A 15,963-nucleotide genomic window follows, 5' to 3' on the forward strand; every position below is an offset into this window, starting at 1 on the left:
AGGCTTTTCTTTCTCTACTTGTCATGTAGCATTAGTCATTTGAAAATTATTGGTGAGATGGAAATCAAACGGGCCAGGAGAATAATTGCTGGGCAGTCAACAGAGGAAGCAGTTTATAGGCTGCTGTGGTTTTGTTTGCATTTATTTAACCCTGATGAGTGGTGTTTTGGAGAAAAATGAAGACTTCCTAATACTCGCATTCCTTCAGTGAAAGGGCAAAGTCAGCCTGGGGCCTGTTTCGAGATTTCCCACTAGCTCTCCAGCAAAACCAGGTCTCAGCGGCTGCCCATCTGGATCGGCTCAGTCGGCTTTTCGGTAGCTCTGGAAGGGCTCGCTGGCTTTCAGGGCACAAACCTGGCCGTCAGAGCAGGCAATTCCCTGCGTTATCTGGAGCAGCAGCTTTCTGGGCAGTTTCATTCATTTGCCACCCATTTTCAGGTTCTGCTTTTGCCCTTTTTTTTTTTTTTTCCGTGGAGGCTTCCTCAGCATTTTGTGGCATCTACTGGGGAACTTTTCATCACCCAGTAAGCCAGCTGTTACCAGGGGCTTTTTAGCCCCACTTCCAAGGGCATTTTATCCCATTAGAAAAGAGTAAAGTAAACATTCTGGATATTATCTATCTACAGTAGTAGGGTGCAAGTAGAAGACAACTTGTTTAAAAATAAGACTTTTCAGTCTTCTTTTTCAGACTTAAGGTCTTCATGCATCATTAACAAAGTGCTTAAATGTAGAAAACATATTTCTGACTGGGGTTGAAAATCTCTTTTGGGAAGAGGCTTTTAATTCCAAGAGAGTAAAAATTATTCTGAAGGGAAGGTCCCGTATCTAGAAATGCAGTTTGGGAATTGGTTTGTGCCTTAGCTGTGTTCTTCCACATGTTCTAGGCTACGAAGATTAATCTAAATTCTGAATTTCCTGGCTTTAAACCTTCCCTTCCTCCATGTTTTTGGTGTGTTGGGTTTTTTTCTCTGTTTTTTTTTTTAAGATGTTTATCCCATGGAGTTCAGTAATGAGTATTTGTACCCATATGAGTAATTGTACCTATCTTCAAATTTTCAACTGCTTGTCAGCTTGTTTATCACTCTTTTTTTAAAGAGGCTTATTTACAAATGGCAGGACAAAACTGATTCATGCTGTGTCACATGCTTTCTTCTTTGCACACCTACTCATGCATTGATCATCCATTTGATTAACAGTATGATTAACAGCATAAATTTGTAGTTATAATGCTAACCTGGATCTTCAGCTGCTGGTCTGTCACTCCTTTCTGCTCTCCACTTGGCCGCAGTCTGAATTATTAAAGCATGTGTGGGTTAATCCGTACCTCCTTCTGGCTGTAGAGAGAAATACTGGCGCTGAGAAATAAGGCATCATTTTCCCAGTAGAGGGAGGCATTGTAAAGCTCAGCCGAAGTAGGATTCCAGGTGCTGGAGAAAAATGTGCCTTTTGCCGGGTTTTTTTGGCTGAATTTTAGGAATTCAGGGGGCAGCGTGTGCAGAGAGCTTGGAGGAGGCAGCTGAAAGACCTTGCTCCACTTTCGGGTAGACAGAAGATTTTCCTGTGCTTGCTTTTATATTTTTTTTTTTATTATTATTGCAATAGAATAGTTGGAAGGAGAGCAGGGACCTGTGCCTTGCCTCACCGAAGCCTCACGGGTGACCTGCGGTGGAGGTGGCGATGCCTTTGGTACCGCCAGGGCAAGGAGGGACCCCCATGCTCACGGCGGCAGCCCCCCAACTTCCCTCTGCCCCCTTGAATCCCAAAGGACTTTGGTGGGTTGAGTGCGTCGCTGCTCTGAAGAGTGTTAAGCACACTGTCACGTATTTTTTTTTACTTTACATTGTATGGCAGGGACGTGCATCCATAGAAGAGGTTTTAAAAAACCCAGCAACTACCATTTAAATTGCAGAAAAGGTGCTTGGTCAGCTGGAGCATGGACATAAATCCATAGCGCTGCTTTGCAGTGTCCACTTAGTTCAAGTGCCTCAGTACTTAGCCTAATCCACAGATTAAATATGCATGCTTCAGGATTGATTGATCGCTAAGTGAACAGGGCAAGAAACATCAAAACAGATGTTGGAGTCACATTAGACAAGGAAGGAAACGTGTAATTAGTTAATTATTTAACTCCTTGAATCAACAGTTTAGGCTCCTGTGAAGCTTTGATTTTAATTTTTTTTTCCCCAAGGCTTGCATCCTTAGATTTGTGGCGCGATTTCTTTCCGCTCATTTCCGTTTATCCCCGCCTGCCCTAGCAGGGACCCAAGGCGCGGTACGCTATTCCTTGACACCCAAACCCATCTGTGGGGACCGGCCTCAGCAGCCTAATTCAGAGAGGTGTAAAGCTTCATTTGCCGTCGGCACATCACTTGGGCGCTTCGGGGCTTCTTGTAAAATTGCCGGAAGGGTTATTGCCACCTTCCTTTGCTTGCTCCAGTGAGTCCCGTGCGTTCCCACTGACGTACAAGGCTTTTCCTTGGCTTTAAACAGTTTTTTTCTTCCAGACCTTGCGAGAAATAGTAGAAAGCCTTGGACACATTCCTGTGGAGACTCATCCCAGTGATAAGCTGGGCGAGCGATGGGGGATGGAGAACAACTGTTCTTGTAATGCTCTTGTGATTTTTTTTTTTTTTGACTGCTTATGCTGCCCTGAAAACAGCTTTTTCTATTGCTTTGAAAATCTTCAACTATATTTAATTGAAATTTGGTGGTTGTTCAAGGTTTAAAAAAAAAAACAAAACAAGAATGTGTCACTGGAGTGGAAAAAAGATCAATCACATTGATAAAGGCTTCTCTGTGTGGAATGAGAGAGCTAGAATTTGTCTTTTCTGGTTTTTATAGTTAACGTGCATTCTCTGTAAATACAGACTCATGAAGAAATGTACCGAATTTGAAGTCCTTGGCGTTTTTTGTTATTCCTAAATTCAGTGACATGGTTTCCAACGTCATGGACTACTGTTCACATCCCTTTGAGCACAGTGAAAAATAACCAGACATAACCTGTCTGTCTGAAAAGTTTTTTAAATTGCAAAGTTCTGCGGAATACCTACAGTCACCAGAACAACAGTACTTTAACACAAATTTAAGAGAGAGCACATCAGGCCTGGTATATCGAGATAAATGTTTTGTAGAACTGCAGTGAAAACTTAAGCATGAGCCTTGTCCCACGTGACAAAAAGTTATTTATTGCTTGGGATGAATGAAGGACTGCATAGTTTCTGTCTAGGTTCTACCTTTTGCTGCTTAGACATAGGTGAATATTTTCCTCTAATAAAATACTGATAATACTGTGCTTATCCATCAGATTGCAGTAGCAATGTTAGCTTTCTCTGGGGGTGGAAGGAAGGTCAGTTGCATGAGTGAAGAGGCACGCACTGGAAAATGAAGAGTGAACCTTCCAAGTAAAGGACATAAAAGAAGGCTACGTGTTACCAGTAATAAGAAAAGCCGTGGTAACTTGGCCGGTCCTCAAAAATCCTGACGGAATGTGAAAGGTCCAAGTGGCCCCGTCCCACGCAAGAAGAATGTAATCTCTCAAAAAAGGAATTATAAACAGCAGATAGGGGCTGGAAGGTAAAAGGGGGTGTGGGGAGCAGGAGGCACTCGCTAGGGAAGTTCTTCTTGCAGAGCGAGGTCCATCCGAGTTGCTTTCTGGCAACCTTTAAGCGAGTTAGTGGTGAAATATCATTTGCATTCTCCAACATCTCTCCAAAAAACGCCCTTATAACGTGTGTTTGATACTCAGAACTTAAGGTTTGGCTGTTTTGAGTAATTTCAGATTTGAAACCTTGTCTCTCATGAGCATTGGTGGAGGATCCCAAAGGGCAGAAAAGGAGTCCGGTTTGGATTTCTCCTTGTAGAAAGCTTTTAGGTTGTTCTCAGTCCTCCAAGAAAGTCTTTTCTACATCAGCTTAGACCCCTGTTGGAGTTTGCTGAAGAAGCCTGTAAAATAGTGATGCTGTGGAGCTGATTCCCAGGTCTATTTAAAAAAATTAACCATCTTGCGCTCCTGTAGATTGAGGTGGATTTGATCTCTGTTACAAACAACTCTTTTTTGTGTCTGGACTTCTTGTATTCCTTCAATTTACGTGCTCTGTCTGGTGGCGTTGATTTTAAATTTTAATAATACCGGTTTGGTGCAGCTCTGGTTTCCAAGTACATTTTAGTAAAAGCTGTTGTCCTAACAGGCTCTCCAAGCACAGCAGCTGTTAATGCAGATAAACATGAACTTTAACGCTGTGTACTTCACACCAACGCAACTTGCAGCAGAGTGGGTGAAGAGTTGTCCTTTAATTTTTGATAGACTTGTGTCATGATTAACACAAATGTGTTCAGTATAAACTGAAGAGACTGCTACTGTAGTGAGTAAAAATTTATGAACAACTTTGTAGGTAATAGTTCAATTTCATTAGTTTACAAAGAGCTTTTTAGCAGCAAAAAATCTATTCTGTCTTCACTTTTTAGATTATTATTATCTAAAATTGATTGTTTGGACAAAGATAAATCATTGGTACACTGATATTTAAAGCACAGTAAAAATTGCTGGTAATGTATAAAAGCTGCTGTGCCATGAGCATCTGTCATCTGCCGTCCTTAACTTTTCATTGAATTGCTGATTGACTGCGGGGAACTGGCATTTAATTATGTTTAAGCTTATCCTACTGCAGATTGAGAAACAATTTTAAATACATCATTTGAAACTGGAATGCAGCATGTTTAGGCAAATATCGTGACCATTCTCTCTTTTATTTTCTGAGGACAGGAGCTCAGATGTCTTGTTGACGTTTCAGTGTGTGCAGCCTTCTAACATCATATAAATCCCTTTGAATATCTCCAACCATTATCTATTTGGCATGTTATGTGATTCCTTTCCAAAAGAATTTCTGTTATTTTTCCACTGTGTGATGTTTTATATTATATCTTGATGACATTCCAGACTGAAGCACATATTGATAGTATTATGTAAAATTACTGTGCTTGTGTTCAGTCTGGTGATCCTGACAAAATTGGTGTCGTGATGTACCCAGTATTACGTATGTTATGCTTTTCTGTGTGACAAGAATTCAAAAATACTCTTATATGTATTCTGCTACAAAATAAACACTTTAATAATGAACTATGAAATTCATACTACATGGAACTTGTTCCCTATCCTTGTCAAAACAGTCCTTGAATTCTTAGATTTCTTGGCTTTTATTAAATGCAAGTTCATTTAAAAAACACACCCTCCCCAACTCTCAACATAGAAGTAAAAACTCTGAATTAAGTTTTTGTTCATGTGTGCCAAGGATAACGTCACAGAAATTGTAAAAATTTTTCAAGAAGTGATAAGCTTTTCTGAAGCCTCCTTTTAAGTTGAAGAAAAGAGTTTTATTACTAAAAAATTACTGAGATGAGACGCAGAGCTTGCAAATCCCTGCTAGTCACCTTCCTGTCTTACAGGAAACCTTAAGCACTTTCATTCCTGTTTTACAATTACACAGGACACTCCATCACTACAAAATGTGACAAATAGTTACGGCGGTTATGTTTTGATAGCTGAGAGTAGGAAGAAAAATACATTGCGGTTTTCTTCTGCTTTTCAAGATGCATGGAAAAGGGCAATTTCTGACAAGCGCAGGGCTGTTTTGTTTCCAAAAGAGTATTTTAACGCTGGTTACTGAAGTTGCTTTGCTGCATTAATCTCCCTATCGGAGTTTGCTCACGTGCTCGAGTAACGCCGACTTTCCGTAGCGCTGATGACTCTCTTTTTGTCCTAAATTATAGCGGCAAAGAGTTAACAGCTCATGGCAGCCCTGGAGATTTTCAGCTCCTCGCAGGAGGTGCTGGGCGAGCGGCAGGCTTTGCACCCCACGGCGGGGTCGTTCCCGCCGGGGCAGCGGGAGTTTGAAGGAAAGCTGGAGGGCAGGCGGTGAGTTTGGGGCAGACATCCCTGAGGTGCGATCCAGCGATAAAGGAAACGTGGTGCCCTTCGGGAGGGTGTGTACCTATGAGAAACAGGAAACCCAGCAGCAGCGGCCGCCTGCCTGCCCTGCCTGCCCTGCCTGCGGAGGTTGGTCGCTCCGGCGGGCGCAGGTGTGCCGAACACGCCGCCGAACCTCTTCTCTCCAGGCATCTTGGCTGGCGCGTTCCTCGGCAGCAACATCTGGAAGAGGCTGGAAGAGAAGGGGGGGGGGGGACGACCCAACTCAAAAGCCAAAACACGCACGCGAGCGCACACCCCCCCCCCCCTTTAAAAAAAAAAAAAAAATTCCAACCCTCCAGGTAGAGAAATATGACGGCCTTGCAGCTGAAAGAGTTGTCACATTCAGGTCTGTACAGGAGGAGACGGGATCGCCCGGATAGCGTGGGACTGCCCGGGTCACACGAAGAGAAGCTGAGGTGAGTGCGAATTGACAGGCACCGCCGAGCCCTTCTCGGCAGCCTGCTCGCTTTGTTCGGCGGTTTTAGGAAACGAAATGCAAACACGGCTCGGGAAAGTCACTGCAAAACACATGCGTCGAGAAGCAGTCCCGAAGCGCTACGGCAAAAAAACTCCGAAGGGGGGATCGCAGGAGCCGTACGGTGACCTTGTGGGTTTTGGCGATGGTGTGACTCCCTTCCCTGGCTCTGGGAAGGGCAAATATTAGCCGGTGGTTGCTTCTGGATCCTTTCTGACAGCCAGCACTTGCAAGTAGATAACTTTCCGCAGCCCGACAACTTTGCTCACTCTGGTTTGAAGTCGGTTTTGGGTCACCTGGGCGCTGGGGGTTGCGCTGCTTGTCGGGGGTCTTGGCGCAGCCCCTCCGAGGGGCTGGGGGTCCTGGGCTCTGGCTTTCTTCATGGGGGGTTCTTTGTTGTGGAAAGGGCTTTAGACAGAAGAATGCAGCAGGACCACTTAGCCTGACCTTAGCCAGGAAGGGTGACCAAAAATCAGAAAGCCATTTAATGTCCAGGGTTATCTTCCTGATGCTACGTGCCTTTTTAAAGAGTAACAGAGAATTTTCAAAAAGCCTCTGCTTGGAGCGGGGAGATTAGAGGATTGTTTGTAACCTGAGTAAGTACAGACACCAAAAAAAAAGTAAAAATGCAAAGTTTTTTTTCTAAGTGTGCTCGGTGTGAAAGCAATCTGTTCCCACTTCAGGCTCCTCAGAAAAGGATCCTTGTGTAAACGCTAACAAAAGCCTCGGTGGAGAGGAAGCACTTCCTATATCCTAATGCCTGTTCTCTGGTTGTATTTTTAGATTATTTTTCGTTGGTGGTGGTTGTGCATCAGATTGGAGTGCTGTGTAATTTAGAGGGGTTTTGTTACTGTGCTTTCATTACCTGAGTTAGCAATTTCAGAAGGATGAGTACTCAGATTTGGGGGATTTACCCTTTTGTTATAACTAAGCACCTTAATTAAAAATTATTGTGGCAAAATGTATCATCATAATGAGATTATTTGCCATGAGATATCAGAAATAGCGCATCAGTTCTAGGAATGTGTTAACTTTCGGGTCTGATACGTGTGCTTGGTATCTATTTATAGTATTCATGCTGAATTGATTTCCTAGGTGGATTTCTAATAGCATTAGCAATATATATTATATTTATATGACTATAGATGGAAGAATAATCAATTAGTAGAGTAAGAGATGTGCAGAGATTCTGGACTTTTTTATGTTTAGTTTCTTTTATACAAAACTAGCAATGAGGAAGAATAGATCCTTTGAGGGAAAAGAAAGCTGCTTTTTAAAGCATATACATAAAAATGAGTGCTAGCTCTCTATGGTTGTGTTGCTGTTTCTCTTATTTATATGCACATCCAAGATAGGAACGAGACCCTTTAGGGCTGGGTGGGGGGAAGGGGTTGTCTGTACCAGTGTAAGTCCAGGTGTTTTGATCCTTTCCTGAGCCTCTTGCGGTTAAAGATGAGAAATATGTGAAACAGGGATTGGTCTTGAGAAATAAAATCCAAGTTGGAGGAAATAGCAGATCAGGGGACTTATGAATCAGCTCAGGGCAGGGTATAGGAGATACAAGAAGGTGAACAGAGCATGGTCAGATGATGCTCCTAGAGCAGGGGAACAACTCGTACCTAAAGACAGAGCTTCTCTTGTATTTGCTAACAGCTTAAGCTGGTTCTTATTCAAACTAAACCTTGCTCCTTCCTTACCCATTTTGGTGGTATTTCAGTGTGTTGCCAGGCAGCCTGATTTGTCATTTTTACTGCATTCTCCATGACAAAAGGCTATGGCATTGTAAATACAAAATAATGGCATAACAACAGGGCAAAGAGCAATCGGGAACAAAGAGGAAAAAAGTTCTTTAGTTTTCTAAAACTGGAAACTTCTAGCTTTTTTCATGTGCTCTACCCGGCGACACTTAGATGGCTGTCCTTAGCAAATACTTTCAGAGTATCTGGAGTCCACAAGAAAGACAGGGTTTCTTTCATGTCTGCTAAATATAGCTTGCCATCCTCCATGGCTTTGCAATGCCCTCCTGTAGTTTCTCTCTCCAGTTCTTTGTTCTAGTGCCTTTGTATTTCGTTTTACATACATATTAATCCACATGTGTTAAATAATATCAGCCCTCGAGGAACAGTTCGCTGAAAGCTGCTCTCTCGGTTCAAGTACCGTATTTTTCTAATCCTGGGCCAAAATGTACTTGAGATGCCAATGTCCTCAGGATACTCTGTGAGAATTTCTGTATTTAAAAAAAAAAAAAAAAAAGAAAATCGCCCTTTGTTAAAGTCATGCATGCTATCTGCCTGTTCTCATTTTACAGCCTTTTACACCTTACCCCAGTACTGGACTTCTCTCTCCTGCCCTTGTTGAGGTCTCTGTCTCCTTTGGGAGCGGTTTCCTGGGATCCGGGCTGGGGTGGTCCTCTGGTAAGGCACAAACCAGCAGCAAGTAATCCGACGGACAGCCGTTCGTGCCCCTTCGCCTTGGCTGCGGGGTGTCTCGGGCTGCCTCCCCTCTGCTGCTGCAAGCACCGCTGTCATTGCGGCTCCTGGGTCCGGCCATCGCAGCGGGAGCTGGATGCTGCTCGGGAGGACGGGGACTTAACGCGCCCGCAAACTGCGGCCGAGACCTCGCCAAGTGTTGGCGGTGTCAGCGCTGCAAAGCAGCTCGGGGGGGCTTGGTGCCGAAATTCTGCCTTTGCTCTTTCCTGGGAACGTCAGTGTCATTTGTACTTAAAACACCTGAGATATTACTAATAATTAGGGCACTGTGAAGCAACGTACTGGAACTCCTAAATGTGTACAGAGCGTATGTTTATCATATAATGTAGCGCATACATTTTATTTTCCAGGAACCAAAATTGCTTGAAACGATTCTCTTTACAGTATAAAAATAATTTCCTGTGTTGACATAGCTTCACGATAGGTCGTGTGCCGTGGGACTCTGAGCTCCGCAACAGGAAGGCGAGCTTTAGCTTCTGCATCTGTGTCCACTGATGTCACTTCACCCAGAGGTTTGACCCCCATCATCGTCTTCCAGATCTGCTATTCAGTTTATGATGAGTCAGTCTCTACGCTCATTTCCCTCAGTCTTTTGCAGGAAAGACTGTAGGAATATATTTTGGCTCTTAGCATTAAGTGTCGTAGCTTGTCAGATTTCTGTTTACAGTAGAAGCTCCTAAATGAATGTTTGAATTTAACAGAGTCTCTCCAAACACCTCTTGCTCTAGCAAGTAGGTGCCAGGTTGTCTTGAGGGGAACTCATCTCATGCAGCTGTGGCTACCTGCTTTGCTTCGCAAGCAGCAAAGCTTACTTTAGTGCACAGTTTTGCTCATTTTGCCCACCCAATTGCTGTGATTCCTCGTCCTGCTGCGGACGGAGCTCAACGCCTTGCATTGCACCCACTGCCCAGCTGCAGTTTACAGGCTGGGGCTTGGTGCTAGCTCAAAATCTGCCCCAGCTCCCTCAGTGTTGCTGGTGGAACGGTGCGATGGCTGAGCGGTCCTGCCGGCAGCGGTGAGGACCTGAGGGGGCTGGGAAGGACCGCCGGAGCCCATCCAGTTGAGGGGAGTGAGGGCATTTCAAGGGAAAGCCGTAAATAGCAAGCCCTAAACTCAACTGAGATCGGGACCGGGGTGGGAGGGTAGGACTCATCCCCCTCCTTTAGAAACCTGTCCTAGGATGGAGTGAGTTTCCCTCCCAGGGAGCCTCTCTCATCCCCTCCGCCCCAGCTCCTCCTGGCATAACCCATGCCCAGGTTGTCCCATCACCTGCGGTGAGGTGGAAGGAGTGCCAGCCCGTGTCCTGACAGCACAGCACATTGATGGGGGTGGGAAATTCGGCTTCTCTTTCCACTTCTCCCACTCCATGTATCGCTTAACAAACCCCATAACCGCTCTGGAAGCCTTTTAATGTGCTGCTGTAGATGTTACGGGTGCATTGCTGACTTTATAGGGAGCCTGCCTGCCCCACATAAAAGGTGGTCTGGATAGCTCATCCTTTTCTTGAGCTTGCACAGTACAAAAATGTGCTCGGTTTAGACCTCCGCTGGGGCAGGGATGCTGAACGCAGTCCTCCCTTCCCCTGCTTGAGCTGGGCTCACCAGTGCATTGACCTTAACTACGCAGGATGCTCCCCAGCTGCAGAGCTCAAAGCGCAGGCAGCTGCCTGGCACCTTCATCTCTCCCCTGTCCGCAGCAGATGCAAAAGTCATTGAACTAAATGCAACCTGAGAAATCTGCTTTTCAGAACGGAGGGGAAGACTTGTTCTTTTCCGCCTATATTGATTTGGTGGGAAAAAAATGACATCTCTGATAAATCTTGTCTTGCCTTGTCTTTAGAATGGCATGTAAAAACTCTGTATGCTGAGCTATTCTTTCTTGCTTTCCTCAGCAAACAGGATGCAAAGGAAATTGTACGCATACATTTATGATTAATCATTAGGAGTCACTTAACAGTAGCGGTATGCTTGCTATTTTTGCTCTTTCCCCTTCTGATCCTGTGGCCTTTGTAAAAATAGAATGATTCCTCTAAAAAATTTGATACTATTAATTTCCAAAGCTCAATACAAGCTACTGGGAAAAGCAGGGGCAATTTTTTTTTTTTTTTTGACAGTTACACTTAAAGTGAATTTGATGATTGTTGTCCATAGCTCTCTTTTCTAAGTTCATATAGGTTCAAATGCAAATAAAAATGCAAACAACTTTTGAAGAGGATAGTCTCAAGTTTTTACCAAACAGAACATTTCAGCATTTGCAACAAATAATCATCGGCAAGCTTCAGTTGGTGGCTGTCAGTTACTCAGGTAGTTCACTGCTCTGTTCTCTCGTGCAGAAAGCACCGTGGATGTTTTCCACATTAACAGCTTTAAAGTATCTGCCTTCCCTTTGCTCTCTGCTGCTGAAGCTGATGGGTACATCTGCCTGAGTAGGTGCAGGCAATCTTCTGCTGGGTCCGTTCAGGCTCCCGCCTGCCTCTGCACACTGACTCCAGACTGGAAGGCATGTGGATGTGCCCCAAAATTTCATGCACAAAGACTCCCTCGCAGATGAAATAGGAGACATAAGCACATTCTTACGTCCCACTGAGCCTTAGGGGGATAGGCTCTGCACGGCAAAGCTCGTAGGTGAGTATAAAAAGAAACAAATGAATAAAATCCCCCAAACATCAGCAATGCGGTAGGGCTGAGTGCCTCCCTCTCTTTATGAGATACAGCATTTGGGAGCTGTGCGAGGTCACAGATCTCCTCAGCCCCATGCGTAGCAGCCAGCCAAGGTGTGCAGCTGTTTCCAGCTGCATCTCCCCCCTGAAGACCTCCTGCTCGTCCTAGGAGGGAGAGAAGAAGATGCTGGTTGGGGACCGTCTGGGGAACCAGGGATGCTGTTGAGTTTTCAGATGCCTTAGGGTACTGAGGGCAGGGGAAGGCAGAAAGAAAAGATCTGTCTGCACCTGGAAGCATTCTTAAATTTTATTTCCACTGGTAACGTTTCTTAATGGCATCACAAATGTTAATATTTATATAGCCGCTTTCTGTAAGTAGATGTTTCACTTGCTCACAGCGCCAGTGTCAGCAGGTAAAGCAGTAATTAGTCAATACATTGGTAAAAAGAGACTAATTTATTAAACCAGGAAGAGCTTGAAAATAAATGTTAAGCCACAAAAAAATTATGCTGCTTCTTTTGTTGTGGTTAGAAACTGCTGGAGTAGTAGAGCATTGGGACCTAGAAATACTTATTTGAATCAGATGCTTGGGAACTCTTGATTAAAAAATAATTTGGCTCATCTGCTAGCTGCTCTAATTGAAGAGAGGATTTGTCCATGTAAATGTAACACTGAATTATTATTCTTAATTATAGTAACTTCCAGCCAGCAAAAATATGCTTCATAGTTATATTTTAATATTGCGATACTTAGAATTTGCGTTGAGCCTTAGTTTGAGGTATCCAAATGACTAGAGGCTTTACTTCTCATTTGTGCTGTACTTTTCATTGCTCTAGGGGTTAAAATAACTCATGAGGAACACACCCGGTTTTTTCTTGCCTTCTCTCTCACCCTTTCTCTCCTGCATTGCATAACAAGTCCAAGCGATTTTGTTTGACTTGCTCACCCTGACTGTCACCTCCCCTGACTCCAAATGACCGGAGGTAGCTGCTTGTTTAACAGAAACCCCAGCAATTACTGCTGTTCTTCTTACGCTTGCCTCATTGTAATAATCTGTGATTTCAGTAAATTGTTAAACTGCAGTGATTATAGCAATTAGGATTTTCATTGCTCTTTCTTACAGGATTAGCTGGCTAAAGATAAATCGTAGGTTTCTTTTTTTTGCTTTGCTTTCATGTGTTTTGATAACACCTAATCAGAGGTGTTCTCTACAGAAAATGTACTGTGATTGCTCATTATTCTTCATTATAATTAAGCTCTCCTTTGAGTGCAGTCTGTCACACTGAAGTGAATTTACACACAGAAGTATTCTGCAGAGGAGAGAAAAACTAAAGTATGTCAATGTCACCACTTAATAAAAATTACCAACTTGCAGGCATCGGGGAGAACAAGCTTAAAGGCTGTAAGTTTGGGTTCCCTTTCTGTTTATTTTGTTTTCCTGTGGTCTCTGAGCTGTTGGAGGAAATGCAAAGCTAACAGACACCGTGTCCTCGAGAGGACCGTGAGCCTTTTACATGATGCTCTCCAGACATGGGAACAGCTCCAGCTTGCTGAGTGTGTTGCCTCTGACGGTGGCCAAAAGCTGATGCCTGTGGAGGGAGGTAGAAGGAAAGAGCGGGCCTTTTATGGGATTTCCCTTGGTAGTAATCCCAGCTTGCTGCCAGCGTGGCTTGGGGACTTCCTGCAGAGTTTGTGACATTCAGTGTTTTTCCCTTCGGTTAACTCCTCCGGTCTCACCTCGCACCCAGGAATCTCGGGACATTTCCCAAACATGAGTGATGCTCTGAGTTTTCCTGTGTATCATCTGATGCTGTAGTGCACGTGGTTGCGTGTTCATTTTTTCTTTGCTTGATTTGTCATAGCAGCTTTTGGCATTGTTCAGTTTTCATCTTTGTGGAAACTTCTGATTTTAGGTAGTTCCTGGTAGCATTTTGAAATAATGGTTTCATATACAGCGCTCTGTGAGCAGTGTTTTTGGATGATACTGCTCAGCTTTGCCAGCAGATTGTGATGTGTCTTTATATATCAAGGAGATGAAGTTCGTGATTTTTTGGAGCCTTTCGTCCAACAAGAGAAATTTGGTTTATGACTTTTGTGACATATTTCCCTGTAGCTTTTCTGCTTTCTCTATCTGGTCTAATGGCCATGATAGAGGTAGAAGAAAATTAATTAAAAACTATTAGCTATTAGCCTCAAAGGAAATAACATATTGGCAGACACAGCTAGCAATACCTGGCAGCATTTCTCAGCTGTGCCTTTTTCAATGAAAGATTCAAAAGATTCAGGCAGTTCCAGCAAGGAACGGATGGACAAAGGTGAAGCGGATGTGAAATGGCGTTTGTCTTTTCCAGCATGTTAAATCCATGCATGCCATGCTCTTCATAGATCATAAAGTTCTTGATCCCGAGTCGAGTCTACCTTTTGAACTCTGTTTCTGTGCAGCTATTGGAAAAATGTTACCCACTCGGAGTCATGACTCAAAACTGCCCTGGCTGGTCCCTTTCTTGTTCCGGTACGGAAAGTTTGCATTGAAAGCTGTTTCTCTTGCTTGATGTTTGGCTTTTCAGTTATTGTTTTGCACGTTTCTCGTCACTGACTCCAGAAACTGAAGCATACACTATATTTCTGATATATTAAAAAAGCTGCTTCTTATATTATTTAATTTTTTTTTTTTAAGGGACACGGTAGCAGTGCAGCTTCAGGATAGGATAGCTCCATGAGTTACCAGGTTGCAGGTCATGAGTTTTGCCCGGAGTGTACAAGTAATAGCTTAGTTTTAAACTACATTCCTTTCTAAAGCTAATCCTCACATTATACCTACCCACTTCTCCATGGTACATAGCAAAGGGGAAGGAGGTTTGGCAGGGCTGGAACCCTTCTGATTCAAAGCACAAAACCCTGTCGTCTTCTCTTTTCCCTTCGCTTCTGTTCTGCCAAGCAAATAACCTGTGCCGCTCCTCCAGATAATCCCAGCAATACGCTGTTGCAAGGGTTAACTTCTACGTCTTCCTTCGCAAGTCTTGTAATACATATTATAACCATTCACTCCTCCTTTACTCATTCAGGGTTAGTCAGTTGTTGGGGCGGAAACCGTTACTTTCAAAAAACCTTGCAATAGTTACCAAAGCCTTCAGTTTGGAACATGTGTGGAAGTCTTGCTTTGCACTAACTGCTATTGAAATTCATTTGGGCATACTTGACAGGTCTGCTACTACTATTGAAGAGCTAATAAATATAAAGTACAAGATTAAGACCTTCAGTTTGTATTACCCAAAATGTTAAGGCTGTCATAATGAAGTATGAAAGCAATGCTATTTTGTATTAGCTTTATTTGTCTATACATTACTCATGCTTGACTCTTAGGAGCATAAATCGCTTCTGGTTATTCTCTTTCAGCTGTTGAATATTAGGGCCATTATTTAATTCTGCAATGTTAGCTGCAGATGGCTCAGCTGTCTGCCATCCTCTGCTGGTTTTAAAGCTTGGTGATGCTGCAGTGAATGTGGGAAGAGAAAAATGTGAAACCAAAACCTAGAACGACTAATAATTACTATTTACTATGTGTGTGAGAGAAGAGCAACAGCTGAGGAGATGTTTTCTTTACCATGTTCTATTTCTGCCCCAAACAAATCAATTCAGGCAATGAAAAACTTTGCACTTCCTCATACAGAATAGAAAAACAAACTTAATGAAGGTGAAAAATGGTTCGAGAGGTTATATTGCTGGAGGTGTAGATCAATAGTAATATTTGAGGGGAGATGTGTGTGGAAGTGACACGCCGGTTAGTAAAGCTGAAGGTCAGTCCTCAGCACGGTGACTCCAGTGGAGACGTCACTGTAATAAGGATGTCACTGCGAGCTGGGAAGCCTGGTGATACAGTTATCTCTGCCCTACAAGGAACTGCGTGAATGTACTGGAAGCCTCTCCTGGTAGCTGGGGTGTTATGTTGAGTCATGGTATTAATTATAGTTTCTGGATGAACTGCTCAGGTCACGGTGTTCGGCTTGTGAAAACATCGGTTCCAGCGAGCGCAGGCAGATGGCTAAGGCAGAAGCAAAGGCTGGTGTTTGCCTTTAGACTAAGGATTCGGTGACGGATTTTTGGTGGATTTCAGTGACGCGTGACATGAACTGAATATTAGTGCTAGGAAACCGTTCCTCTGAAGAGAAATATGGTAGTGCAGCATTTTAAAATCATAGAATCATTTAGGTTGGAAAAGACCCATAAGATCATCGAGTCCAATCATTAACCTAACACTGCCAAGACCACCACTAGACCATGTCCCTAAGCACCACATCTACACGTCTTTTAAATACCTCCGGGGATGGTGACTCCAATGCTTCCCTGGGCAGCCTGTGCCAATGCTTGATAACCC

General features: G+C 43.6%; 1 protein-coding gene across 6 annotated transcripts in view; it reads left to right on the forward strand.

The window, feature by feature from the left end:
* Positions 1-15,963, forward strand: part of LIMS1 (LIM zinc finger domain containing 1) — a 74,298-nt gene that overhangs the window by 33,192 nt on the left and 25,143 nt on the right. The window contains exon 1 of one of the 6 annotated variants that reach the window (XM_052773534.1): positions 5,804-6,381. The exons of 4 other annotated variants lie outside the window; for them this stretch is intronic. In XM_052773534.1, the coding sequence (XP_052629494.1) occupies positions 6,275-6,381 (107 nt within the window). In that variant the 5' untranslated portion in view covers positions 5,804-6,274. Of the gene's footprint in view, positions 1-5,803; positions 6,382-15,963 lie in introns of those variants that run through there. One more of the 6 variants, XM_052773536.1, reaches the window with a different exon arrangement.

The sequence above is a fragment of the Harpia harpyja genome, chromosome 22 (assembly GCF_026419915.1).
Source record: "Harpia harpyja isolate bHarHar1 chromosome 22, bHarHar1 primary haplotype, whole genome shotgun sequence".
Classification (NCBI taxonomy): Eukaryota; Metazoa; Chordata; class Aves; order Accipitriformes; family Accipitridae; genus Harpia; species Harpia harpyja.